General features: G+C 47.1%; 1 protein-coding gene across 2 annotated transcripts in view; it reads right to left on the bottom strand.

The window, feature by feature from the left end:
- The window catches only part of LOC142429687 (uncharacterized), a 51,745-nt gene extending 24,549 nt beyond the window's left edge, over positions 1-27,196 (bottom strand). Inside the window, exons 1-5 of one of the 2 annotated variants that reach the window (XM_075534724.1) lie at positions 27,109-27,196; positions 20,469-20,710; positions 13,259-13,385; positions 7,880-8,030; positions 4,991-7,028 (exon numbers count right to left, since the gene is read on the bottom strand). In XM_075534724.1, the coding sequence (XP_075390839.1) occupies positions 6,077-7,028; positions 7,880-8,030; positions 13,259-13,385; positions 20,469-20,471 (1,233 nt within the window). In that variant the 5' untranslated portion in view covers positions 20,472-20,710; positions 27,109-27,196 and the 3' untranslated portion in view covers positions 4,991-6,076. Of the gene's footprint in view, positions 7,032-7,879; positions 8,031-13,258; positions 13,386-20,468; positions 20,711-23,023; positions 23,159-27,108 lie in introns of those variants that run through there. The other variant, XM_075534723.1, reaches the window with a different exon arrangement.
- Positions 27,197-27,803: the final 607 nt, after the last annotated feature.

Raw genomic sequence — 27,803 nt, 5'->3', positions numbered from 1 at the left:
GCCACTGGTCATCCCCTTACTAAAGGGTCTCGGGGAGGAGACGAACCAATCAGGTTGCAAAGTAGCAATGATGAAACATACAACTTTCCTCTAGTTCCTAAATGCTTCCTTCTCCCTCCCCCGCCCAAAGACTAAGGTCAGCCAACTCAGGGAGGACCAAGCTTAGGCTGCCATATTGACTCCAGAGTCCGCCCCCTCTTGGTACATTTGTGCCTTCCTGTCACATGTATGCGTCTGGTTCCTCTCCATCCTATTGCGGGTATACGCCTACCTCGTCTCCTTCCTGTCTCAAGTATCTCGATTATACAACCCCTTCCTGTTATGCATGTGCTGACCCATAATTAGGGGTGCTTGCACGCCCCTGAAGGTACATAAGCCTTGGAGGGAGACATATTCACACAGTGCAGATGTGGCTGCTGAGATCATGGCCGTCCTGCTGGGAGCACTTGCATGTTTTATCTTAGCAGTGTGTTGGCTCCAAAAACCATTGGAAACTGTTTGCAATGGTCTTAGGCGACCCTTGAATGGATCTTTCAAGCCCTAAAGGGGTTGTGACCCACAGGTTGAGAACCACTGGTCTATGGCATTGTTTGCTCATCGCTCCCTTCTGCTGCCTCCCCCACCCCTTAGTTCCTCAGGAACCATTGGCTCCATTGCTTTTCCCTTGAACTTGCTTCCCATGTCTCTCTTATCTAGGAAGGCAAATAAACAATAATGTACACAATACAAAAATAAATTGAGAAAAAGCATATATGAAATTAATGAATTATAATAACTAGCAAAATTAATGAATTATAATAACTAGCCCAAAAAAAACAGCAAAAGGCATAGATAATTCCAGTCTGCCCGCTGACTTTTATGACCATCCCCCACTGGTCCTGGGTGCTTTCCGGAAACTCCCCCTCGCAGGGACATCATGCCTTGGCTTTGCCCCCGTTGCTGATCTGTTGTGTTCCCTTCTTAGTCCTCCCCGCTGTGGTTATCAGACTGGACTTACTCGCACCGTGTGTCCCCAGTATTGCCCTCTGTTACAGTGTGCTCCAGTGAGGGGACATCATGTCTCCAGTTGTTGTCGGCCCTACAGTCCTCTCTGTGCCATAACAGCTCCCTGCAGGGATGTCGTCCTTAGGGCTTGGTGAGGCAATATGGGTCTAGTTCCTTGCTTTTTCCTTCTTGGTTTGCTTCCCTGTGAGCATGCATGCCAGCGCCTCTCCCCAACCTGGAGGTTTGGTGTTGTGCTTTGTAGCACATACTTGTAGGGAAGGGATCAGGTTGTCTGATTGGGGCCGGTGCTGTATCCCACTCTGTTCATGAAATGCTCCAGGTGGTCACATTGCCCTCAAGGTTTGGGGGTGGGATCTGCATGAACACTCCCAATTCTGTGGAGACATGCATGCCCTGCTCCCCCATGCCATTTTCTCCCCACCCCTTTTTTCCCCAATCCCCCGCCCCTTTGGTTTGCAATGGCATGTCCATTCTTCGGTTTGGCCTGCCCCCCACCTGACTGCCTGTATCTCAACCCACATTGCTATTTTTTAAAGGTTGACACCGTGACAATTCAAAAAAGATCATTGACGTCTATAGGTCTTGGAGATTTAATGAAGACACTGACTTACCATCTTCAAAATGACTCCAAAGGAAATGCTTCAAAGCAGCACAATCAGATGCCCACTGGTGGCCCTACTGGGAGGTCCATTGCATTTGAGCTTAAATTCTACAACTCTTGGTGGTGAAAAGATGGATCCATATTTGGAGGGAGCCTTAAATCCATGTGGAAGGTTCAAATAAGTTAATATGCCATTTGATTTCTTTTTAATTATTCTTAAGCTTGAAGAACATTCACTTCAAAACCATTTTATTGAGAGTTGATACTGATTTTCAACCCCATCAAGCAGTATTGCACAACTGTTCCCACAATCAGGTTGAGAATGATTTCTTCCTTCTTGAACTCGTTAATAACAGCCCTTCAGCCTCCCTCCCCCACTGGACCCACAGCAACCCTTACTGGACTCTTGTCTCCACAGCAGAACATTTACACGCAGCCAAGTTGCTACGCTTAGCTACCACTCTAGGGTAGTCCCAGGGAGAAGGCCCACTGGTCAACAGAAGTGAGTAACAAAGGGAAATTATGCAAAACATTTCCAGAGAACTGAGGAATATGGTTGGCATGTCAGTAAAGTAGCCAAACATCCTGTGAAGCTCATCATCTCTTTCAATAGGGTACCTCTCAGGGGAACATGATTAAGGTAGCCTGGCCTTTTCTTTTCTCCAATATTTTTATGGGCACAAAATTTACATATCGTACGACTGAATACTTAAGTCACTCAAACATGTCAAGGGGAACTGTACAAACATGTCAAGGGGAACTGTACAACGAGAACTACATCTGTCTTAGAGCGTGCCCCTGCCCGCCATGGTTAAATAACCTTTTCAATGAACTGAGCAATCACTATCAGTTCTAGTGCTCTCTCCCCTCTGCAGCAGCATGGGGTTTTAAATCTCTACTCCAGACACCACAAAAACAGCCGGAGGAGAAAAAAAAACCCAGCATCAATCTAGCCTTTTAACAGAAGCCTTGGAGGCACAGTCAGGTTAAGACAATTGACCTCAAGGTGGGCAGTTCAAACCCACCAGTGGCTCCCCAGGAAATGAATGAGGTAGTTTGCCGAGTGTTCCTGAGTAGGAATTGACTTGGTAGTCATGGGTTTCTGTGTAACACAGACCTGAACCAGGTACACCATGTTCAACAAGACCACCATGAAAATGGGTCTACAATTCTACGTATCATTAGCCTGAGCTGGGACAATGTTTTGTTTACGCTCTGTCCTGTTTCAGCCTTCACACAGGGGCTTCTGGAGAACATGCTGAAATCTGGGCTTGGTTTCCCCTTGCACACCATGCACATCGTGTTCCACATTTTCAAGATGAGCCCAGGGATGGCCAGTTCTCAAATCCCAACATCATTAAGCACAAACGCAGGGGCTTGAAGTCTGTCAGGTCCTAACACTTGCAGCACCCACTGCTCCAGTCCTATTGAATGTGCCCGTCTGTGCCCAACATTGCTTTGAAGGCCCATAGAAGCAAGAACATGCATACAGGGGTGCTGCTGGAGCCCCTGCTCTAGACCGCAGGCCCCTTGGTCATGCTAAAAGCGCAGGACTCACAAGCATGCCTCAGGGACTGATGTGTTCTTTTCTGGCAAGCCCTCCCCTCTGTTCATTTCCCGCAGACTCTCAACTACCCCAGGCACCATCCTGGTCACAGTGAGGTGCATCCAGGTTGCCATGGAGAACTGGAGCTGTTCCACAGTGAGTAAAAGCAAAAGCCCTCTGGAGTGCAAGGGAAGACCTGCGACCAGCATGCCGGGAGTGAGGCACTCAGAGATGGGGCGCGGGGACTTCATGTGGGTCTTTCGCAGGGCAGCGATGCAATTCTGGGGAGTCCTTACAAAAACGGCACCACTGTGGAACTAGTCTCATTTTCAGGAGAAGCCAGGCCACTTCTAAGCACAGTGGCTGTTGGGTGTCACTTTCCTGAGTCACGCAGAGCTGAGGAGGTTCCCCTTCCAACACACAGTAGGTACGGGCTGAGTGGTGGGACTAGGTAACAGTGTTGGAGAGCCTGGCTAACCACACATCATTCATTCCTTTCTTACAATACGGGCAAATAAGTCCTAGAAGTTGACCATGGTCACACAGATAAGGAGGTAGCAGAAACTAGGCTACATAAGGTCTTCACCAAAAGAAAGGCAGAGTTCCCAGGGCAAAATGGAACCAACAGTGAAGGAACAGAGGACCAAGATCCATAGCTCACCCATTAGCGATGCTCTGCTGAGGCCTGTATCCACTCGACATTCCAAGGACAAAGATCTGAGAAACACCAGACCAAGCACCCTTCGGTCCACACTCCAATGTAAATCAGCACATCTCTGCATTCAGGAAAAAGCCCAAGGTCTCTGCAGTGTTTTCAACTACTAATTCCCAGACATGCGGTCATTTCAAGACCAGTCGGGTTTGATTTTGACAGTGGCCCAATTGGAACCTTAATTTTAAGATGGATAATTGCATGTGGTCAGCGGAGAAAGACCTATTTGAAAGTACTTTGGGTTTGTTGTTATTGCTCCACTTAGGTAACCAGAACCAGGGATTTAAAATATTTCAATAGCCCAGCCATGGGCCCTTGCCAAAAATTTTATGAAACTCCTCTGACAGAAGCAGCAGGATGTACTAATGTTAACAGATCATACTCCCGTTAATGGAGGCGCTCAGCACTGTAGATCTTCAGAGGAGAGCTTGCAAGTACTCTTTCTTACAGACTTCTGGTGCCGCGTCCAGTGCAGTCCAACTCAGGCTGAACTGACCCTTCAGATAACACAATACAGAACTGCCCATTCAGCGCCACCTGCATGCTCCTCGGCAGTTTTGGGGCCAAAGGACAGTATGATGTGACGTTCCAGAGGGCCTTCAATGGTTACTTTTCAGAGCCCATTGTGCCTTTCCTCATAGGCTACTTGGAGTCTGGACGCTCCATGGAGACCTGCCCACCAGTGACCCCCATGGTGTTGGAAACCCCCAGGCACAGCTTCCAGCATCACAGCAACACACAAGCTCACAACGTGACAACCATTTGATTCTTCACAGAGACGAAACCCTGAGAAGGAAATCCATTCCGGTTGTGTCCGTTTGCACTTACAGCAACCTGAGAGGACTGGGCGGAACTGCTCTGTAGGGGGCCCAGGGCTGCGAGCTCTAAGAAAGCCCACTGCTGCATCCATCGCCCACCGAGCAGGCGTGGGGGCTCCGGCCACTCTCTTCCAGCCACTGGCTAAGCGCTTTACCACTGCGCCCCAGCTGTCAGAGATGATGCATGCCTATTTGGGGTACAGTAAGAACCTACTAAAGGCAAGCTGGGGCCTTTTGAGAATGAGTAAATAAAGTGATTACAAAGAAAGCTATTCTTGACAGTGAAAAACCACAATGAAAACACAGAATAAAAGTGGCAGAAAAGGGAAATTCCCATTTATTTAGCACTTGGTTCACCAGCGACAAAAGTACTTGTGCTTTCCCATCTGGAAATGGCGGATGGGTCATGCAGTATCTCATGTGTACACCTAGGTTAATTCATGTAATTTATCAGCCTGAAAGCAACAGGTGTCTTCACACAAGTTGGCTGTAAGACAGGCCTATGGCTTTAAATCGCTGGTCAACAAAATGCTCAGGCCACATTCATCATAATTTCATGTAATATTTATCAATGGATATATAGGAATGCAGACAAAAATACGATGAAAAACATAGGAACAACGTTTGTAACATGAAAACAAAGACACACATTCAAATACAAATTCCGTGCATTTGCTGCATGTCCGTTACCACCAATTTCAACACGAGCGCACTTGCTCGGCAGTCTTCACAGCAGCCTTATTGGTAATAGTCCAAGACTGCAGGAAGGTCAGAGATACCACGGACTAAGAAAGCTCTCCATTTCTGAGAGATACTGAAAACCTGTCACAATCCTATACTCTCAATGTCCTGTCTCCAGTGAATTCTTGAATCTTAGGTGAATTTGAGGACCAGTGAAAGTCTTTGCTATTATTACATTCCTCAACATTCATACAGCCTCGCGTACTGCGAATTTCCGTGTGTCATAAGATGAAAAGAACAAAGGCTATGCCACATTCCCTACGTTCGTAATGCCTCTCTATTGAGACGTCTTCCTACCTACGCAAGAAGCTATGGTGACTGAGTAAGGCTTTCCCAACCCTGACAGCCTACAGCCTCTCCCCACTGGGAGTACTCATGTGTTTAGTGTAGATGCTTCCCAACATAATTACGTTCACAGGAGCTCTCTCCACTGAGAAATCCTATGTGAACTGAGAGCCAAGAATAAGCGGAGGCCGTGAACATCCCTTATATGCATCAGGCTTCTCTCCGCGGTGATGTGGCCAATGTCGACGAGGAGTACAGTCAGCGCACACTCCTTGTATTCGTAAGGCCTCTTCACTGAGAGCTCCATGTTTAATGAGGGTTGAGGCACAGCTGAAGACACTGCAGTAGTGCTTCCCTTCAGAAGGCTCCTATCCACTGTGAATCCTTTCATGTTTAGTGAGGTGGGAGGACTGAGTAAAGGCTCTCCCACACGCCTTACATTCATAAGGCTTCTCGCGACTGTGAATTCTCCTATGTGCAATGAGGGATGTCTGACGAGTAAAGGCTTTCCCACATACCTTACATTCAAAAGGCTTCTCGCCACTGTGAATTCTCCTGTGTGCAATGAGGGCCGACTGATGAGTAAATGCTTTCCCACACTCCTTACAGCCATAAGGCTTTTCCCCACTGTGAATTCTCCTATGCACAATGAGGTTTGAGGAGTCAGTGAAGAATTTCCCACACTCCTTACATTCATAAGGCCTCTCTCCACTGTGTATTCTCCTGTGTGAAATAAGGCGGGAGCGAAGAATAAACGCTTTCCCACACTCCTTGCATTCATAAGGCCTCTCTCCACTGTGCGTTCTGCTATGTAAAACCAAGGCTGAGTGGTGAGCAAAGGCTTTGCCACACTGCTGACACTCATAAGGCCTCTCTCCGCTGTGAGTTCTAAAGTGCCTCGTTAGCTCTGAGAGATACAGAAAGGTTCGACCACATTCCTTGCACACGAAGGGCCTGCCTTCACTATGACCTCTCAAATGTATGGGGACCTCTGAGAAGGCACCAACACTGGGCCCGCAGTCCTTACACTCCTTAGGTTTCCGCCCAGGAAGACTTCTCACAGGACCGCAGGAATGAGGAGGACAACTGCAGGCTTCTTCGCGGTCTCCGTCCTGACAGGGGTCACATCCAGAGTGCAAACTCGTCTGACGCGTAAGTGCTGATGAAGATTGGTCTGTGGAGGATGTTCCACGGTGAAGGGACACAGGATATTGTTTGTGAGTGGTTCTTTTGAGCGTGTGAAGGTCTGGAATCCAGCTGAGGGTCTGTCCACACTGACTTTCCTTACTCAGCTCACAGACATGCCGTTTCATAAGTCTTCTACTAAAAATAGTAACATGCAGTTAGATACGTATTGAATACAATTGCACCATGACCATCACAACAAACTTGTATTTTCACGTTCAACTGCTTCAGTTCTCAAAGATTAAATCATCTTAGAGAGATGCTCCTATTTCACTCCACTTCTATCCTACGAGGATTTCTCATTGTGCACAGGTGAACTACGTTTTACATATTTAATATCCAATTCACATTTATGCAAGTAGTGTGAAGTTTCTGGAACACATAATATTAGAGCCAATATTATGTAGACACACACACATATATGTATTCACACACACATGCCTACCCAGGACCATAAGGTCCATGTGCACTCATGGTGACCCTGTAGGACAGGATAGAACTGTCACTGTATACTTCAAAATTTAACTGTTTCCTGGAGTAGAAAGGCCATCTTTCTCTGGAGGGGCAGCTGTTGGTGGAGACAGGTGGACTTGAGGTTCGCAGCAGAACATGCAACCACTATGCCACCTGGACTCACTCTACTCGTGAAGCTGGACAGGACACAGGGCTGACGCTCACCAAAACTGGAGTGCTTGTTGGCTTTAACACAGAGTGGCACTGCCATGCATCAGCATTTCAACAGGACGAGGTCTGGGAGATTGCACCAGGAATGCTACTACCCATGTAAGTTTGTGTGTATACGTACACATGCACACCTGTACTTATACAAATATATACAAAGGGACTCACAAAGATGATGATGAATATTATATTTTAATTCCATTTCCCCATTACTGGAAGGCCTAACAGGACAGAGATGTTTCAGGCCATCATTCTGCCTCAGATTCCCTTCATCTGCAAGGCTATCTCCAGGGAATAATACTCACCTACGGCAAGAGTTCTGCTTCGGATCCTGATCTTTAATGACATGAAATCCACATAGTTTTCCTACCATGGAGGACCAGGTGTCCTTTTGGAGGAACTTCACTATTGGATATTCAGTAGACAGCTTTTCTCCATCATCCAGGTTTTGTAAAACTGACCCAGAAGAACAAGTTGTGGTTCACAAAATAAAACAGAGAGGAAAGGCATTACTCAGTGGGGAAAAGCAGCGGTGAAAAAATTAAAAAGCTACTTTTCCATTTTCATGCTTTGGCAGTCATCCATACAAAATTGCCTAGGAAATGCTCCCATGAATGGAGATTGCCAGACTCACAAATAGGGGTGACTAAGAAGAGCTACATAGAAAGGTATTGACTTGCTACAGGAGGGGAAAAAGGGATGATTGTTTTCTAAGTGCACAAGTGTGTTGTGAAAATGGGGCTTAATCAGTCAGTCTGAGCTTAATGCAAAAAACTAGAAATATAAAATAATTCAAGATTTACTTTTTATAAATCCAAAGGGTAACAGCTCCCTCCCAGCCTCAAAGAATCCCTCTTATGCTCAAACAGTAGAGATGTTGGAGCTTAGTAAGGCACAAAACAAGGCTGTTAAGATAAAGGGCTAGGAAGGGAAGCACTGCCCAAACTAGTTAACTAGGATGTGGGAGGCTCTAGGGAGTTATGTCTCATGCCCTCGGGGAATGCGGGTATCATGTCTAGAGATCATTGTGAAAATTGCTAATATATTCCTGCCACCGCGTGTCTGCCCGTGTGTCCTACTCTAGTGGCTTCTGTGAAGCTGTGATGTGCAAGCTATGTGTGATAGGTACGTTTATTGTAACAACACGGCCAATAAGAACACGTGGTATTAATAAGGTTGCAGTCTGATGGGAGGGAAAAGAGATAAGTGGCTTGGCAGACCCTCCCTGTCTCTCTCTTGCTCTCTGGTGATTAGACCAGCAGAGTGTGGCTGCCTTAGCTAGTTCTCTGCCTCAACTTGCGAGCTACTCTACCTGTGAGACACACAATCCGTGGATCATGTCGCTAGAGATTGAGGTACCTTTGAGATGTGCATTGCCCCACTGCAGGTGTATACATCACTTGAGCTTGGCACTGTCTAATCCTGTTCTCTTGCTGAGTGTTGGTGACCAACCCTGCTGTTTGCTGCCTGTGACCTGTCTGCATTGCTCTACGAAAGACTCGGCTATCTGCTTCCTTGACCTCAGACCCAGCAGCCCTTGGGAGTTGAAGGACTTTCAGTATATTAAGTTCTTAATGGGAATTGAACTCAGTCCTCTGTATTGGCTCTGTGGACTAATTAGCTATTATATTTCCTAGTGATTTACACACACACACACACACACACACACACACACACACACACACGTCCTGGTTTTGTTGCTCTAGAGAAGCCTGTCTAACACACTATGTCACTGGTGTTTCAAATTTAAGCAGGACACCCCAAGTGAACAGGTTTCAGCCAAGCTTTCAGACTAAGAACAATGACAAAGGAATCACCTGCTCACTCAGGAGGAAGTTCTGCTCACAACCCTATGCGCAGCTGCAGAACACTGCCAGATGCTGAAGGCCTCTTGTACAGGAGCAGACCACCGTGGGAGACAGTGCCAGAGGAGGGGCCTTTGGGCCCGAGGGCAATGGAAATGTGACTGCGGTGGAGATGATTTCTCAAAGTAGAGTCTGCCACGGTGATGGGAATGGAGGAAAGGCTGGTGTTTTGCAGAATGTTCATTTGCTGACGGGGCAAGACTCAATGCAAGAAGAAACAGCTGCAAAACTCTGCTAATAATAAATCAGAATGTGCTAAATGTGACTCTAGGAAATTTGGGAGTCGTCAAAAGTAAGGAGGAACACATAGAGATTGAAATCATAGGCGCTAGTCAACACAAATGCATTGGCCATTCTGAAAAAAGAAAGCATCATATTTCCTCTGCTGGAAGCACACAATTAAGAGGGAAGGGATGGTCTGTAATGTCAAAGGGGACATCTCACAATGTATCAAGAAATACAAAGCTGACTGTGATGAGATTATATGTATTCACTTTGAAAGAAATCCAATAATACAACGATTCATCAACTTTCTTTTCTGAACACTAAACCAGTAAAGCAGAATTGGAAGAATTCGATAGACACCTTCAGTCAGAATCCGTGGAATCATGCAATCAAGATGCACTGATACTTACTGGGGACAGGAATAAAGAGAGGAAAACAAAGCAGAAGGACAGTGGTGGAAAATATGAACTTGGTGAAAGACAAACCTGGAGATTACAAGATAGAATTTTGCAAGATCAATGACTTTTAAAGCAATTATCTTTTTTTTTTTTAAATAACAACACAAACGCCAACTACACAGGTGAATGTCTCCAGATGGAATACAAAGAAACTGCCGATGTGTGGGAAGAGATGCTGTGACAGAGGCCTCTGGGCCAGCAGCTAACAGCAGGTCAGGGCTGACTGTGGAACAGAGCATCCATGAACACACGTAAGCTCAGGATGAGAAGCTGAAGAAATGAAAGCAAATCCATTACAGCCAAAATACAACTGGGAGTGTCACACATCTCAATTTCGGGAACATTCCATACAGATTTGATCCTGTGGTCACGAAGGACAGAAGCCCTGATGGGCTGTGGGAGGGAATACATTAAAAGCATCATTCATGAAGAAAGCAGAAGTTCATTAAATGGACAGGAGAGGAAAAAGGATGAAAAAGAAAGTCAGAGGGGATTCTGAAACGTGCTCTTAATCGTACGGTAGCTAAAACATCGGAAGAAAGCGTGAAGTCAAGGAGCTGAATGGAAAATTTCAAAGGGCAGATCAAGAGGGCAAAGTCAAATACTCTAATGAAATATGTAGACACCTAGAGTTAGAAAATAAAACATAAGAACCCAATTAGCATATCTTGAACAGAAAGAACTCAATTGAATTTCATGCCTCAGCTGGTAATACTGATTCAAGGGGCAAAATACCGAATGATGGAGGAGGCATCAAAAGAGGATGGAAAGAGCACACAGCCACTGTACCCAAAAGGAGTCCACATTCCATCATTTCTGGAGGTAGTATATGAGCAAGATCACTGGGGCTGAGGGAAGTTCACACTGCTCAGAAAGAATTAGCTTAGAACATGGCTCCAGGAACTGAGAAGCACCAATTGAAAGGCTTCACCAAGCTGATGAAGCACTGGAAGCACTCACCCATCTGTGTCAAGAAATTCAGAGGACAGCTACTTGGCCAGCTGACATGAGGAGATCCGCATGTGCACCCATTCCAAAGAAAGGTGACCCAACAGATTGGTCACACTAGAGAACAATGTCACTGATAGCACACTCAACTAAAATGTCGCTAAAAGCCATCAACAATGCTTGCACCAGTACACAGACAGGGAGCTGTGAGATGGTCATGCCAGATTGAGAAGAAAACTTAGAATAAGACATATCATTGCTGGCGTCAGATGGATCTTGGCTCAGCAGAGACTACCAGAAAGATGTTTGCTTGTGTTTCACTGACTAGGCAAAGGCACTCGATTGTGGAACAGAACCTTGAGAAGAATGCGAATTCAAAGAAATTCGTGGCTGTGCTCTTGTGGAACTTCTGCCTGAGAAGAGGACAGGGAATGCCGCACGGCTCAGAATCAGGAAAGGTCGGTGTCATGGCTGTATCCTCTCACCGCACTTGATCCATCTGTGTGCTCAAGCTGGGTCCGATGAAGACGACTGGCATCCGGATGGGATGAAGGCTTATGAACAACCTGCCACAGGCCAGTGCCGACCTTGCTCATGAAGACGAAGGACTGTAGCCTTTAGGATTAGGTAAATCCTCTTTAGAGTACGGAGAAGCAAGGGTGCTACTTTGAGGATGAAGCAGCCCCTGTCACGACTGCCTTAAATGCATGTCAAAGTTGGACATTGTCTCAGGATCGAAGCCCTGGAATCATGCTTCCGGAGAAGATTACAGAAAGTACTATGGAGGGCCTGCCAAGAGGACAAACGGTTCTGTCGCAGAAGAAAGATAGACTGTGCCCTAGAAGCAAGAATGGTGAAGCTCTGCAGAGATGTAAGGAAAGCCCAGTTCCTGGAGAAGAACACTGCTCTGTAAAGACGACGGACAATGAAGCAGCGGAGGGTTCTCAGTGAGAAGGACTGACACAGTGGCTGCTACAACGGGCTGAAGCATGGCACAATGCAGAGGATGGTCCAGGACGGGGCGGTGGTTAGTGCAGTTGTGCACAGGGTCGCTAGAGACAGGAGCAGACGAGACGGCATCCAACACCCACAATCTTCCCCTGTGCTCATGGTGGAAATGTCCTGCTGTCACGCACTAGAAGATATGCAATTTGCTCTCTTCATTGAATGTTTTATTGGGTTTGCAGGTATGAAGCCCCAGTGTTTCCTTCTGTCTCTGAATGAACTTACAAGTTTCTCAAATCCTCTTGGACTTTGTCTTTGGCTGCAACAGGGACAGCAGCTCCCGGGCCGACCTCACTTGCCAGTCACATTAGGATCAGTAAGTTCAGAAGAGCAGGAGCAGAACCTGTGCAGCACGTAAGCCTCAACACAAAAGTAACTTTCCCTCACTGCTGCCTCAAATCTCACCCCCTTAACCCACGGGTGGCCCCAGATAGACCTCGCTACCCTGAACATTGCTAACAACCTGCCATGTTTCCACCCACTTTACAGCCATGTAAATCTGAACTCATCAAGCCTGTGATCTCCGGACAACTTGCTTCACCATTCTGCACCATCAGCTTGCTGAACGTGAGTGGAACGAGGTCTCTGGCTAGCTTTGTTTCCATGGCTTCAGTTGGACTGGGCTGAAGTACCTTCTTTATATACAGGGCTTTCTTATACAAATGTGAGTGTTTTGTTTCTAGGACAGCCCAGCCGAATGCAGGCCTCATGGTGCAGTGTGAGGGGTAAGTGTACAGCTGACAGGCTGCTCATGAATAAAGTCACTTCATAAGGAAAAATGGAAAGGGCAACAACACTTCCCTGAGCCTGACATAAAACTTTGTTCTTCAAGGGCTGGGATTTGCAGAGTCAAATTCAATGAGAGCAAAATCATCGTGAAATTTACAATATACAGAGTCTTCTGAAGGCAGAGACACTCGTGTCCTGCGAGCATCAATGAAAATCAAGGGTCATATTTATGACACTTAAACTTCAGGCTCTTAGTCACAAAGGAAAAAGAGCGAGTTTCATACTAAGAGCTGTGTACTCAGGGGGAAGCCACGGCATGCATGCTGCTGAGAGCAAATGGCCATGTTTGTGCTACTATTCAAGGTAGTCCCATTACTCGGACCAAACACTGGACTAATCTCAATGGTACGACGTACTGGCTCACTATCCATTTGGAAAAAGGAAGCATCCATACCTACTGAGGCCAGGTTCTGGAAAGTCTCCATCATCACGTGTCTGTAGAGTTTCCTCTGAGAACGATCCAGCAAGGCCCACTCTTCCGGGGAAAAGTTCACAGCCACGTCTTCAACAGCCACGGCGTCCTAAAACAGCCCACACATGCTAGTTCAGCAAGGTACCGTGAACTCCAAAAGGTGAAAGGAGGGCGAGGATGACAGTCCTGGACATCAGACACAGGGTTCTGTGCTCTGCTAAGGAAGACCACCAGTGGGGAGCTATTGGTCCCATTCCTTCACTGTCTGGACTCACTTCCTCACATTCATTCCATGCCACCCCACAGACAGATCATCTCTCTTAGCACAATGAACTTCTCTCTCCTCAAGGAATCTGTAACCAACTCATTACTCCTCTCAATCTTTATGGTCCAGATTATTCACAACACATAATATAGAGCCGGCAAACTTGCTCTAAAATAAAAGCCTTATTTCCACATTCATCACTACTCTCCCAGTGGAGGGGGGTAGATTTAATTCCTTGAGTGGAGGAATCAAACAGAAAGCACAGGGTGGAGGCAAAGGGACAACTAGGAAGCAGTGGAGAATTTGCACTTGCTCCGGTAGTCCCCTCACTGGGTGTAGGAGGCCCAGTGGCCTGAACTAAGAAAATGTCTCCCAAAGCCTGGCATTCATGTGTTCTCTGTGAAGACCTCCAGCTGATAGAGTGCTGACATTTGACCTGCTGAAAGGAGATGCTTATTTTCAGGAATTTTCTATCGAGTTTCTATGCTGGACATTGGAGTATCAGTAACCCTACAATTGTGCTACTGTGTATTCTGTAACTTCATGGACAAAGACCAGGGAACTGAAAAGGGAAACAGAGCATGGGTGAAAGATACAGTGGTCATCAGTTTTCACACTAGGAGACATGGTGCTACTGTACTGCAACTACTAGGGACACCTAGACAGGCACACAATCACACACTAGTGTTTTATGCTGACAAAGAACACACTATGTGAAGCACGGTCGTAGCAAGCATGCCCTGTGTTCGCTGATTGTGAACGCATAGTTCAGATTTCCAGGGCTCCACGGCACTACAGTGGATCCGGCTATGCGTGAATCCTGGGAAACAGAGGCTTACAAACAGCCCTGCGCTGCTCCACTCCACATGACCACACAGCTGCGAATCCTGGAAGGGCCCTCAGCTGACTCCCTGCACGGGATGACCACTTGCATCCTCTGGTCTGTTCGTGGGCCTGACCTCAGTGGCTTTTCACTTTTCCTCCCACCTTTTGTCAGGACAAAGCAGTCCCTGTAGATGGTCAGCAAGCTTGGTTAAGTGGAGGGGCAGCAGAAAAGAGAAAGCAGTTCACGTATTGTGTTGACACTGTGGCTGGAACAATGGACTCAAACTTAGGAACACGGCGAGGCTGGCCCAGGAGCAGGCTTTAGCTCTAATCAAGCACATTTGTACAGATACTGCCATCATCATTTTCAAAACCCTTTGTTTCTACTTGAGCCGTGATATCAGCTCCTCTCTTTTCACTCCCTACCCCACCCTCCCGGCCGTAGTGACCCGTATTCATCCCAGTGTACATGCTCTGGTCTAGGCGGGTTTGTCAGGGAGAACTGGGCTCATAATACTCGGGGGAGGAAGCATTAAAGAACAAGAGGTGCTACATTGCATCCTGGCTACTCGTTCCTTCCTTGTGACCCTTCTGTGAGGGGAGGTCCAATTGTCTACAGATGGGCTTGGGTCTACTCCAACCCTCCTCATTTGCATCGATATAATTGTTTGTTTTGGGTCTACTTATGCCTAATCCCATGAACACTTCATGACCACACAGGCTGACGTGCTTCTTCTAAGTGAACTTTGTTGCTTCCCTGCTAGACAGAGCTGTACATCTATAAGGGAGCAAAGAGCCTCATCTTTTTCGATTAGTTTGGCCACTATGTTTAAACCAACCAGGTATGGTCTAAAATTTAAAAATTAAATCAGTGTACCAATAGGGTTCCCATCCTACAATATATTCATGATCCAGGTTCGCATTTATTGAGAAACTGTGATATTTGAGAAGGAATTTTCAAAAAGGTTTCACAAGAGCTTATTGAACCTTCCAGCCTCTGAAGGGGATGGATGCTCTGTGTTGCTCAAAGGGTGCACTGCTGGCTCAGCATAGGGGTCCACAGGGCCCACACTAAATTCCCAGCAACTACATGTCTGTTCACATGTTGTTTGTTCCTCTGGCTGTCAATCATCAGAGGAAGAGATGACTAGCCATCTGCTGTGTAGTAGGGAGAGGAGATGAGGACAACAGTCTCCTCAACTCAGACAACCGGGAGCTCAATCTCCCAGCGCAGCCACACTTCTCAGACAACACTGCTTCCCGTCAAGCCCTGCCTCTGGCTTGTCACTCACTAAATTTACTTATGTAATACTGACAGCCGGGCAGAGCAGACACAGCATTGGGTAAACCAGTCAACCAAGCAAAATCCATCTGTTCTGGGGTAAGGGTCCTGGATTTCCAATCCTACCTAGCAGTAGTTCTGCCCTGCCTGCCCGGGGTAGCTGTGAGTTGAAACAGACTCCATGCAACTACAGCACCAATGGGGAGAAGCAGTAGCGGGGGATCTCAACCTCTAGTCGGCTAGAGTAGGCAGAAACAAAATGATCCATTGAGGGAACCCTGACCCGGGATACATGGCTTGATAAGGAAATTCCCTCAGTTTGGGAGTGATCTGTGATGGGTTTGTACACGCAGTTAGAGTTGAGAGGCTCACAGACTTCAACAACTCCAACACACACAGGCAGAGGAGGCAAAGAAAACCATCAGCCTTCATGGCCGGGAAAATGAAGCGCCATGGTCAGTGATCGAATGAAACACTCACTAGCAATACGTACACACAGAAATTTGAACTCTACAAAAACAAGTAGGAGCATAAAGACTAGCAAGTCATTAAAACAAAACAAGCAATAATTATACCAATTGCAAATGGAGGCTTTCAGGACCAGTATGTGATGGGCAAGGCAGTCACCATTTGAGTCTTGCACGAAAAAGCTGACCACATTGAACTCAGAGGACTGAGGTCACAGAGCAGGCTTGCTGTCTGTTGTACTTCAAATCAAATCAAATCCTCACTGCAATTCAGCCAATTCTGATTCATGCCTTCACTCGTTCTTCAGGCCGACCCTGTCCGCCCCTGACGCTGCATCGCGTGCACCGCTCCCTTTGTGCAGCAGCAGCGCGCTCCGCGCACACCTTCTCATGAGCCTTTGGGTCTGTGGGGAGCCTGTGAGCCCCATGCAGGCCAGGTGCTGCTCATGGAGAACTGGCGTTGCTCTGCGGCACCGTGGTCTGGGACTACACCCAGAAGAACGATCTATAGCAGCGCCTCCACCCCTGGTCGTGCTAAGTTTCCCGTGCAATCAGTTTGAGCATCAGGAGAACGCCAAAACACAAGAGATTCTGAATTCCCTCAAGCCCATCCGACCTGGCAGCAGGTTCGAGCCCAACTTCTCCCTGTATGAGCAGGGTGAGGTGCACGGCGCCAATGCATGCCGGCTCTTCGCCTTCCTCAGGGAGGGCCTGCGGGCACCCGGTGAGGATGCCACCGCTCTCATGACCGACCCCACTCTCAGCACCTGGTTGCTGGGAACCTTCAGAAGCCCCCGTGGGCTGCGATGGTGTGCCTGTGTGCAGGTCCAGCCGCCTCCAGGCCCTGCTCGCCAAGGGCCCTCCTCAGGCTGCCTGGCGGTCACTGTGCTGCCCTCTGCGGGGACTTCATCCATGAGGGCGTTTCTTCTAAACCCGAATGGAGGGACATCTGATGTCCGGGAAAGCCCCCAAAGGTGGGCACTAGTCCTGCCCGTCCCAGCCTCCGCTCCCATACCGTGACAAATAAAGTTCTGTGTAAAAGGGGAAGAAAACAAAAAAAGAGCAGGGGTTCTCAACTCTCTTCATGCCGCGACCCGTTCACACAGCTCCTCCCTTGGTGGTGACCCCACACCATAACACTGTTTTCGTTGCTACTTCATCGCTGTCATTTAGCTAAAGGGAATGAATGGTATTGCAAACATCTGATATGCAGGACGTATTTTCAGTGTTACAAATTGAGCACAATGAAAGCATAGTGATTCATCACAGAAACAGTATGTAATGATATATTGTCAAACATTTATTTCTAATGACAAATGGAATGTTGTCTGGAAGCATGGGGTAGCATGGGTAACAGTGTTACTGTAACAACAGTAAACAGCATTGCTACTTGTTGCCACAGCATGGGTCAGAAGCCAACGTCAGGGGGAAGGTGGAGATAGCTCCTTTCTCACCAGATCAGAGATTCTTGGGGCAGTCTTGGAAAGAGCCTAACGAAGACCATCTTCCACAACATTTATCCAGTTATTATAATTATCTCCAATACTGCTGCTTTCAACACAGTAGCTGCTCTCTACATGTGTGACTGGTCCACATAAGAACATTGTGGTGACAACCCTGTCACATACACCTGTATTTGTACAGGTGCATGCAATGGGGTTGGTGCGATGATGTCATCACACCTGGTACTCAGATGTGGGCATATCTGCATGTGGGCGGACCTGCCTGGAGACAGATAGGAGCAGTGTCCTGTTCCTAAGACCCTCAGAAATTTGTGTTTTCCAGTCTTTCCTCCTGTGGTCTCTGTAGTCTCATTCATGGAATTCAGTGCAAACAGTGAGCTCAAGGACGTGGTGCAATGAGCCCAGGGGCTGCTGCAGAAGAGAGATTGTGCTCAGAGAAGAAAACACCAGACCACAGGGCAGCAGCGGGGAGTGTGCCTAGTGCGGATGAAGGGAAGTCACCCCCCAGCTTGAGCAAATACATGTTAATAAAGATCAGAGCAGTCAGAAAGGAGACTTAATGAGAAAATAATATTCAAATCGTCTGAAGTAAAAAAATAAGTAGCATGCAACTAAGCAACTGTTCTCCAACAATAAAATACAACCACAATTTTTGTTGTACGTCACAAGAGTCCATAAAGACCGTGTATAAGTACATTTAGCCACAAATGATCGAGGGCTTGTGAAGATTGAGGCTTGCAGTTGTGCACACATAGCTGCTCCAGTGCGTCTAGTCCACCGCAGAGTACCCTGGCAGACAGAGGACCCCTGCCCTACAGGCCCGCAGCACTGCACATCTTGACCGGGCCGGCCGACTCGTCCTCGTCGTCGGGAGGTGGAATAGCACGCTGTGCAGGCAGCAGCCCCAGGTCTAACCCGCTGTAACACCCGGATTCCTTTGCACACATGTACCACATGTTCAACGGTATTCCTACAGGCTACACTCCTATGTGGAGCTTCCATGTAGTCCACAATAAAGGATCTCTAGCGGAACACATAAGAGACTACGCCTGAGGGAGGCTGACTCATGACTCAGGGCAGTGCAGGGCACTGACAAAGCACTCGCCCTGAAAGGTCTGTGTCATTAAATGCAAGGCCTAAAGAGGATGAACACGGAACTCTCCACGGTCAAGCGGAAAAGGGTGGAGGTTGGAGGTTGAAGGGCAGGGACAAGGGCCTGGAAAAATTATGGGAGACCAACTTCTGAACAGTCACCCATGAAAACCCTAAGGACTGAAATTTCGCTCGGACACACTCAGGGTTGCCATGTGGACTCCAGCAGGAGGGTTATGGGGCCAGGTACAGAAAGCTCAAAACAGGCCAAACTGAACTGCAAAGAGTTTCCAGATCAAGACTTGCCATAAATTGATATTCAATGTGATAAACAATGGCACAACACAAGGAAGACATTTCTCAAAAAGTAATTTAGAAAGTCATTTGTCTCATTTCAGAGGGCTATTATACCAAACTTGGAAACCTCATCTTGGAACTCACATCTCTACCACTAGAGGGGCCCTAATGACGCCTGTGTAGAGCTGCCAGCTTCAAGGTCAGCAGTTGTAGCCACTCCTGCAGGGTCGCTATTAGTTGCAATCACCTTGAAGATAAGGAGTTTTTTGAGAGCAAGCTTGGTCAAACCAACTAGTACACAGAATGCAAATGTCCACTTGAAAAATATGGGGAAACGACAAACGGGGATCAATGACGGCCAGTACTGAGGAGTGGTCAGGGTAGCAAATAGGGCTGCTTTGTGAAAGCAGTTTGAAAGCACCAGGCATTGAGGGGAAATTTTGAGGCTTTCGACTCCCATAAAGAATTACAGTCTCAGAAACTCACAGGGGTAGTTCGACATTGTCCTCTAGGACAATTGCTTTGCGCTGGAATTGACTCAATGAGGGCGAGTTTTTATGTCCCGTTACAAAAATTCCAGGCAAATATGTTCTTCAAATAGTGTTAAATCTAAGATACCTTACGCGTAAGAGAGGGGAAATAACAGGTTTACTTCAATTATCACTCTTATATCGATTTAAATAGGTGTTTTCTGTATTCGAGAAACTGGTATGCATTAAATTGAAAACGTCTCAGCAGAAACATCAGCTGCTCCAGAATGCTCTGCGAAGAGGAGCAGTGATCACGAGAAACCAGAGCATCATTTCAGAGGAGTTCATCGAAGAGTTCACAGGAGGACCCCGGCCAGCCAGGACCCCATGAACAGTCTGCACCTCCTGCTACTAACTCTAACGTTTCCACTTTCTCCACACCCCACAGCGGGAGGGGTGGACCTGCTGTTGCAGAACTGCTGCAGAAAGGGCTCCAGGGTCAGGGAAGGGTTTGAGGGAGCCAGGGAAATGACTTGCAGAAACGGGACAAGGATGGCTCTGGAGAACCTTGGGCCCAGGTTCCGCAAAAATAGAAATCCATTTGTTCCCATATTTCTGCACCAAACAAACACCAACAGAAATCCATGTTTAGACTCTGGGCCCACAGTTCTGTCATGATACACAGAGAACCAAGATCCAAGATGGGGATGCTGACTCCTTAACATGCCACCTCTCAGGGTCACATAAGAGGCAAACAACGAGGGAACCCAAGCCAAAAAGGTTTGGAAAATCACGTAGGTCCACAGCAAAGTCCCAGATAGAGCAGAACTGGGTCCCAGGATGCTTCAGTGCTCAGACTTGGTGTCCTCTGCCATCTTTTCACCTTTCTGAGGAAACTCAGGGTCAGCAGGAAATAAGCCCCAACGAGTTACAACCAGCTTTTAACCTTACTAGGGAACCGAGTGTGAATACTACTATTCCAACATGCCTCCACCCTGAGTTACCACACCCCCATTTGCTATAGCACTCACCATCCCAACTGCAGCTTCTGGAATCTTGTTGAATGTGCTCTCAGAGGCCAAGAACCCACTTCACAGACAGTGCTGGGATGCGACAGAGCAGAGCGCAGTATGGACACAGACGAATGCAGTGTGGTCCACAGTCAGTCACAACGGGGAAAACCGAGACGGGAATGCCAGGCGTGAGCAAGACAGTTGTCTTTGGTCTCCAGTTGCCTAGAATAGACTAGGTCCCCCTTCACCACACCTGGGACCTGAAATGAAGAGACACACAGTTGAGTAAGGAGGAACTGCCAGGATGGGGGCCTTTGGCTCTTTCCCTGGCTAGAGCTTCCCACAGGCTCAAGGTCATGTTCCATTCTGAGGGGGTCTGCATTGAAGGTGAATGCTTTTCCAGCATGCCAGATACAGGCTTGCATTGTTCATGTAGCTCCACAGGCCCAGACTTCTGACCACAATTCTAAATTCTGGGGTATTTCCACATCCAAGAACCCAAGCCTCTGCAGGCTAGAAAACATGAACCTCCTTGATCCAGGAGGTGCAGCCGCAGAACCAGAAGCAGGAGTCAGAGCAGGAAAGGTAGGTGAGCCTCACAAGAAACTAAAGCTTAGTCCATTTTGTCAAGAGGCTAGAATGTGGACGGGTGCCTCTTTGTCCTCAACTGGGGAAGCTGGGTTTGCTGATCCATGGACTTGAAGTAAATGCCTTTGGCTTGAGCTTTAAAGCAGAGGGGCAAACTCTTTGACCACTGATTGCCAACACGCCCTCCCCACCATGCACTGATGAAAGAACTTTATCTAGAGCACTTCTCTCCTGCACGGCACTGCGACACCTTCATAAATAAACACCTTATTCATGAATTTCATCATTAGGTTCTGTGCTATGAACTCATAGCTAAGCAATAGAGAGTATTTGGTGTGACAGAACACTGAAAAGATGGACAGACACAGAGGCTGCAGCAATAAGCTACAACATAACAGCGATTGAAAGGAAGGTACAAAATCAGGCAGCCTTTCCTTCAGGTGTAGACAGGGTAGCTGTAAGGTACGGTTGCTATGGACTGGAAACCTCAGCAAGGGTACAAGAGCCCAAGTGTGACCCTTGGGCATGTCCCCTCTATATTTAAAGACCATCTCAAGGCAAGCTTTGATGCATTGAGCACTAATGACCAAAGAAATGACGAGCTGTAGATGACATCAAGAATATCCTATATGAAGAAAAAAACTGTCATTTAAAAAACAACAAAGAAAGAAAACAGAACAAAGTGAGCATCAGAAGAGGCATTACAATGGAATGTGCAAACACCTGGAATAAGTTAACCAAAAAGGAAGAACAAACAATTCTCAAGGTGAAAGAAAGGGAGAAACAATCCAAGGCTCAACTGGAATTGTGAAGGAGTCTGGACACAAACTATTGGACGATTCAAGAAGCTTCAAAAGAAGGATCAAAGAAAACGAGTCATCAAACCAAAAGATATGGGCACCACTCAAGCATTTCTGGAGGGAGTGTACGATGAAGAACGGAGTGCAAGGGACTAGCTCTAGTTGTATTTCTGGGCTGAGGGACCGCATCTCATCTAAAGGCCTGGCTGTGGCCCCTCAGTGGCACAGTGAAGTGCTTGATGGCCAAGCCCGATTTACATCCACCTCAAGGCTCCCTGAAAAGGCACCACCTGGAAGTCCCTAAGGAACAGTTCTCCTCTGCACCACTAGGGGTCACCATGAGTCAGAGTGGATCCAAAGGGAAATAACAACAAAGAGTTCTAGCCTTTGTCCTGACTCCAGGAGGGTCACCTCTACGATCTAGTAAGAGAGCTTGCTTAGGGACTAAGATGGGCTCCTTGGTCTGCACCTGATAATTCCTACTACAGATTATACACAGTGAGACCAGCTCAGGCCAGAAAGGCAAACCATATGATCAGAAATTTGGACCTCGTTTTTCTATAGGAGGAAAATATTTATTGCCTACTGAACACCTGCTGCAGGAGGAACCACAGGGGCACTCAGAGGGAGGCCGCTGGTAAAACCATGGAGTCAGGTGGGAGTTTCTATGGTTATAAAGATACACTTCAACTTAGGCTCCAATTCTAACTATGTGGACAATCCTCTCCCTGCAGAAGAATTCACTTCAGAGGACAGCACTGAAGCTACAGCTCAGGGAGAGGGACATGTCTGATTAGAGCACACAGGAGCAAATGAAGGGAAAGGAAGAGGGAGAGTGGAACACATACTAGCCCACCAAGCCCTGAGGATGATATCCCCACTCAGATCAGCCCATGCACAGAGAGCACCAGAGGGCCAGACCCACTGTGAGACACGACATTCCTCACTGACCCAAAATGCTACAGGGGACAACATGCAAGACACAGAGGGGTAATTGCACCCTATCTGACCCCACCACACCGAGACAAAACTCTAAGGGTGTGCAACAGCAAGGGGAACAAACCAACAAAGTCCCACAGGAATGCCAAAATAGACTTTGGGGCCAGAGTGTGTCACCCCATCAGACCGATGGGGAAATACTCCTAAAGGTCAACAAACACACCTTAAACTACTGGCAGGCTTTACTTTGTTTTTTGTCATTGGTGTTTTGGGTGGTAGTGGTTGTTTTGTTTTCTTTTGTTGCTTTGTTTTGCTCTGTCTTGTTTTTTGTTCATATTATTATTTCTGCAAGTCTATCTAATAAGATAGGACGGATAAATCTGGAAGAGAAAACAACAGGACCAAAGGTTCAGGGGGGATATGGAAGAGGGGAAGGGGGAGGGGAAAGGAAGGGGGTGTTAAAAAAACTCAGGGACAAGGGAACACAAGTAATCCAAAATCAATGGCGAGGAGGGTATAAGAGGCCTGGTAAGGCGTGATCAAGGGCACTGTAACTGAGAGGAATTAATCAAGCCCAAATGAAGGCTGAACATGATAATGTGATAAGAGGAAAGAAATAGGAGGCAAAGGGCATTTATAGAGGTCTAAAGACAGGCGTATGTAAACATATTTGTAAATGAGGATGGGGAAACAGATCTATGTGCATGCATTTACAGGTTTACTATTAAGGTAGCAGATAGACATTGGGCCTGCACTCAAGTACTTCCTCAATGCAAGAACACTTTGTTCTATTAAACTGGCATTCCATGATGCTTACCTTCCCGACATGATTGCCCAAGACAAAGCAAATGTGGTAAAGGAAGCTGGTGGTGCCCGGCTCTCAAAAGATATAGCATCTGGGGTCTTAAAGCAGCAGGTCTCAGTCTGTGGGTTCAGACCCCTTTGGTGTTCAAAAGGCCCTTTCACAAGGGTTGCCTATGGCCCTCAGAAAACACATATTTCCCATGTTCTTTGGATAGGAGACACCACTCCATCTCCAGGGGGTCCGCCCACATGCAGAAATGCCCACATATCGGCATCAAGACTGTGACCCATGCTACACCATGCTTCAAGACAAAATTTCATTTACTTGCAATTAGAAAGAATGTTTCACAATATATAATTACATAGCTTTTGTGATTAATCTCTATACCTTCATTATGTTCAATTGGTAACAATGAAAATACATCCTGCATATCAGATATTTATATTATGATTCATAACAGTAGCAAAATTACAGTTATGGTGTAGGAACGAAAATAATTTTATGGTTGGGGATCACCACAACATGAGGAACTGTATTAAAGGGTTGTAGCATTAGCACGGTTGAGAACCACTGTCTTAAAATCTTGAAGGTAAACATGCAGTCATCTAGCTAAGAAAAAATAAAGCCTATATGAAAGAAGCCTGTGTAATCATGAGATGTCAAAGGGATCAGGTACCAGCATCAAAGAAAAATCACATCTCTGTGAATGAAGGGGAGTGCAGAGTGGAGACCCAAAGCCCATCGCTAAGTAACTGGACCTCCCCTTACAGCAGCCCATCAGGGTGCAGTGTAGCACCAATGAAACATGCAACTTTCCTCTAGTTCTCTAATGCTTCCTCCCCCCACTATCACAATCCCAATCATACCTTACATATCTGACTAGACCAGAGGATGTACACCAGCACAGATAAGACCTAGAAACACAGGGAATCCAGGACAGATAAACCCCTAAGGCCCAATAATGAGAGTAGAGATCACAGAAGGGTAAGAGGAACAAGAGGGAGAAAGGGGGAACCGATCACAATGATCCACATATTTCTCCCCCCTGGAGAAGGGACAATGGTAAAGTGGGTGAAGGCAGACACTGCACAGCATAAGACATGAAAAAATAATAATTTATAAACTGTCAAGGGTTCGTGAGGGAGGGGTGAGGAGGGAGGGGGTTTAAAAAGAAGAGTTGGATACCAAGGGCTCAAGTAGAAAGCAAATGCTTTGAGAAAGATGATGGCAACAAATGTACAAATGTGCTTGACACAATGGATGTATGTGTGGATTGTGTTAGAGTTGTATGCGGCCCCAGTGAAATGATTAAAAAAGAAAAGACACACTTAAACATTTGACTCCAGAAATGATGACATGACAGTTAGAGGACACACAGTCAAGGAGTACACAGGACAGTTCTCAGGAGTGAGAAGAAAGGGAGAATCAGAGAGCTCCAAGAGATCTGAGGGGGACTTTATAGGAACCTGCGGTGGAGTATATGCTCTTTCAAACAAATGCACGTCCATGAGGTTGGTGGGAACTCAGAGCAACCATATGGCAAAGAGTAGCACTGTCCTCATGAGTTTTCAAGACTGTAACTCTTTAGGGACTAGACGCTGTCTTTCTCAATAAAAGCCACAGGTGGCTTGAACTGCTGACCTGGGGGTTAGAAGCACATGTAAATCCTACATCACCAAGACTCCTTTGTTTGCCATGTACTTAAGGAACACTCATTTCTAGAAAGTGGCAGGAGCTGGGGTCATGAACTTGATAGAGGGGACAAGGCATTCTGCCATTGCCCAGGGGTGACCTGTGGGTCGGGAAAAGAACAAGTGAGAAGACATACCCTTCTCTGGCCCTTGATCCCAGATTTGGCATCTCATACCTACAGGAGTGAAAGACTTGACTACTACAACTGAATGGAACAATCTTCACACACATGAGAGCCTGGAGTCCCTAAGGAGGACTGAGGTCACATGGCGGCACTTACAAAATACAAGGAGTGCAACGGAGAACAAAGTAGCGAATAAAACAAGTCTTTTAATAAAGCTACTTGGATACACCTTTTGGATGGTCAAGTATGATCAAGTAGTGAGACAGAGAAAATGTCAGCTAATATCTTGTCCCACCAAATAATCCTATCTCTGGTTATTTCTTCAATTAGATAAGATTACACACAGCTAGATAAACAGATATCCACACACACACAAAAGGGTTATTAGACCACAATTTTTACACAGTGAGATCAAACAAAAGTGATGGGAACAACTAATTAATGAAATAAATAAAAACACTTAGACCTTGGTTCCCGTAAGGTTTCTGTACGTACAGTGATAAAGGACCCATTTAACTTCTGTGACCCCATCAGGAATAAAATGCCTCAAAACAACTGAAATACGTGCTGACCGTGAGGACATGTGTCATTAGATTATTGTAATGCACAAAATAAAAATTCACAACCATTGAGTCGATTTGGACTCACTGCAACCTTGCAGAGCACAGTGGATCTGTCCCCTGGGGATTTTCAAGACTAAATTTTACCCGTAGAGAAAGGCTCTTTTTTTTTTTTCCAGATTAATACACAAAAGGGCCTAAAGATAAATAAAACAATTCCTGGAATCTGTAATTCAGAGAATTAAAAAGTAAAGGAGTAAGTCTTCTCGAATTCTGATCATTAACCAAGGACATAGATAACCTTTCTGGCCGGCAGAGGGTTTGGGAAGTGCATTATTTCCCCTGGTTCCAGCCAGCCCAGGGGCAGGTCAGAATCCTCAGCACTGTAAGTTGTGTACGAAATGCCATGGTCAGAAAGCCCTGGACCGATCTGGGAAGATCTTCTGATCTGACCATGTACTGCCCCGATCCTGGTCCCGTTGCTGCTGCGGCAGTCCCAGGTGTCACTAATACTAATGTATTGATCTGCCAACAATCGTGAATTTGTGTTTCCTTTCTTCCAAGCCCTATTGAATTTGATTCCCCATTTGTAATACCCAGAAGCTATTTTGACTTCTGCTACTGGGCTCCCAATCCAGACGAGGTCTCTGTTCAGCCTGGACTCAAGTCCTCCTTAAATTCGATTTGAGATGGGGCTGTCCCGCCCCCTCCAACAGCGCGCGCGCTCAGGTCCTCTAGGCAGAGACCACTCAGAATCCAGGCAGCGGCTTAGTGGGCAGTGTGACGGGCTGGCCTCCCCTTTCAGCAAGGGTCAGCCGAGGCCGGGCCTCTCACGGCCCGACCCCACTCGGAAGTGTCAGGACAAAGGTCGGAACCCACCTCGCCTGGGCCTTTCCTCGGGGACTGAGAAGGGTCCGCGAGGGGCTCCGAGCCGGACAACGGGGTAGGGAGTCCTTGGGACCGAAGTCCGAGCGGTCGGCGAACGACCGGGAGTGGATTTAACCGGAAAAATCACAGGGCCCACGAGGACAAGAACGGGGGAGGACAGGGTGCGGGCGCTTTAACGTGCGCGGGGACCCCGGAAGCAGCTGGGGCGCAGGCCCGACAGGCACGCCACGTGCTCCGTGGAGTTACAAACAAAAACACCTACCGTAGCTCGCGCTTCCTTCTCTAGGAGTCTTCCCTGGCGGCGAAGTGGCGGCCACCGGAAGTTGCATCATCCTAGTAGGACGAGACCGTCTCCCGGAAGGGGCGGGGCCTTACGTCAAGGGCGGATCCAGGAATACGGCTGGGGGCGGGGCCAGGGGAGGGCGGGGTCTTGCCTGCAGAGCCCCCAAGTACAGTCTGGACAGGGACAGGACCTGTTCCCCCTACCCCACTGGTTATAAAGATCCACGTAGAGATTTGTCAGCAGAAATGAAGACATGGCAGTTTAGAGAGCACACCGTCAGGGCTACACACCACGGCTCTCAGGAGTGAGAAGAAACGGGGAATCAGAGAGCTCCAAGAGATCTGGGGAGCCCTTTAACAGGCAACATTTATGATACCGAATGCACATGGAGCCTTTCAGGTCCAGTAAGCAAAGAGCTGGTCCGTCACCATGTCCGTCTCCAAGAATAATGCTGGCCGTATTGAACTTAGAGGACTGAGGTCACAGGGCAGGGTTTATGTCTGTTGTACATTTTAAAAATTAAACAAGCAAAAAAATAAAATAAATTAAACAAACAAACAAACAAAAATCAGCCATCCCCTCAAGTCTTATTCACACAGACCCTGTTGGACATGCTGGGACCGTCCTGTGGGTTTCAGAGAGTGTACCAACCTGTGACAGTAGAAAGCCTCCCT

This window comes from Tenrec ecaudatus, chromosome 16 (assembly GCF_050624435.1).
Source record: "Tenrec ecaudatus isolate mTenEca1 chromosome 16, mTenEca1.hap1, whole genome shotgun sequence".
NCBI lineage: Eukaryota > Metazoa > Chordata > Mammalia > Afrosoricida > Tenrecidae > Tenrec > Tenrec ecaudatus.
The sequence above is the reverse complement of the archived record's forward strand: the minus strand, read 5'-3'. Positions and strand labels throughout refer to the sequence as shown.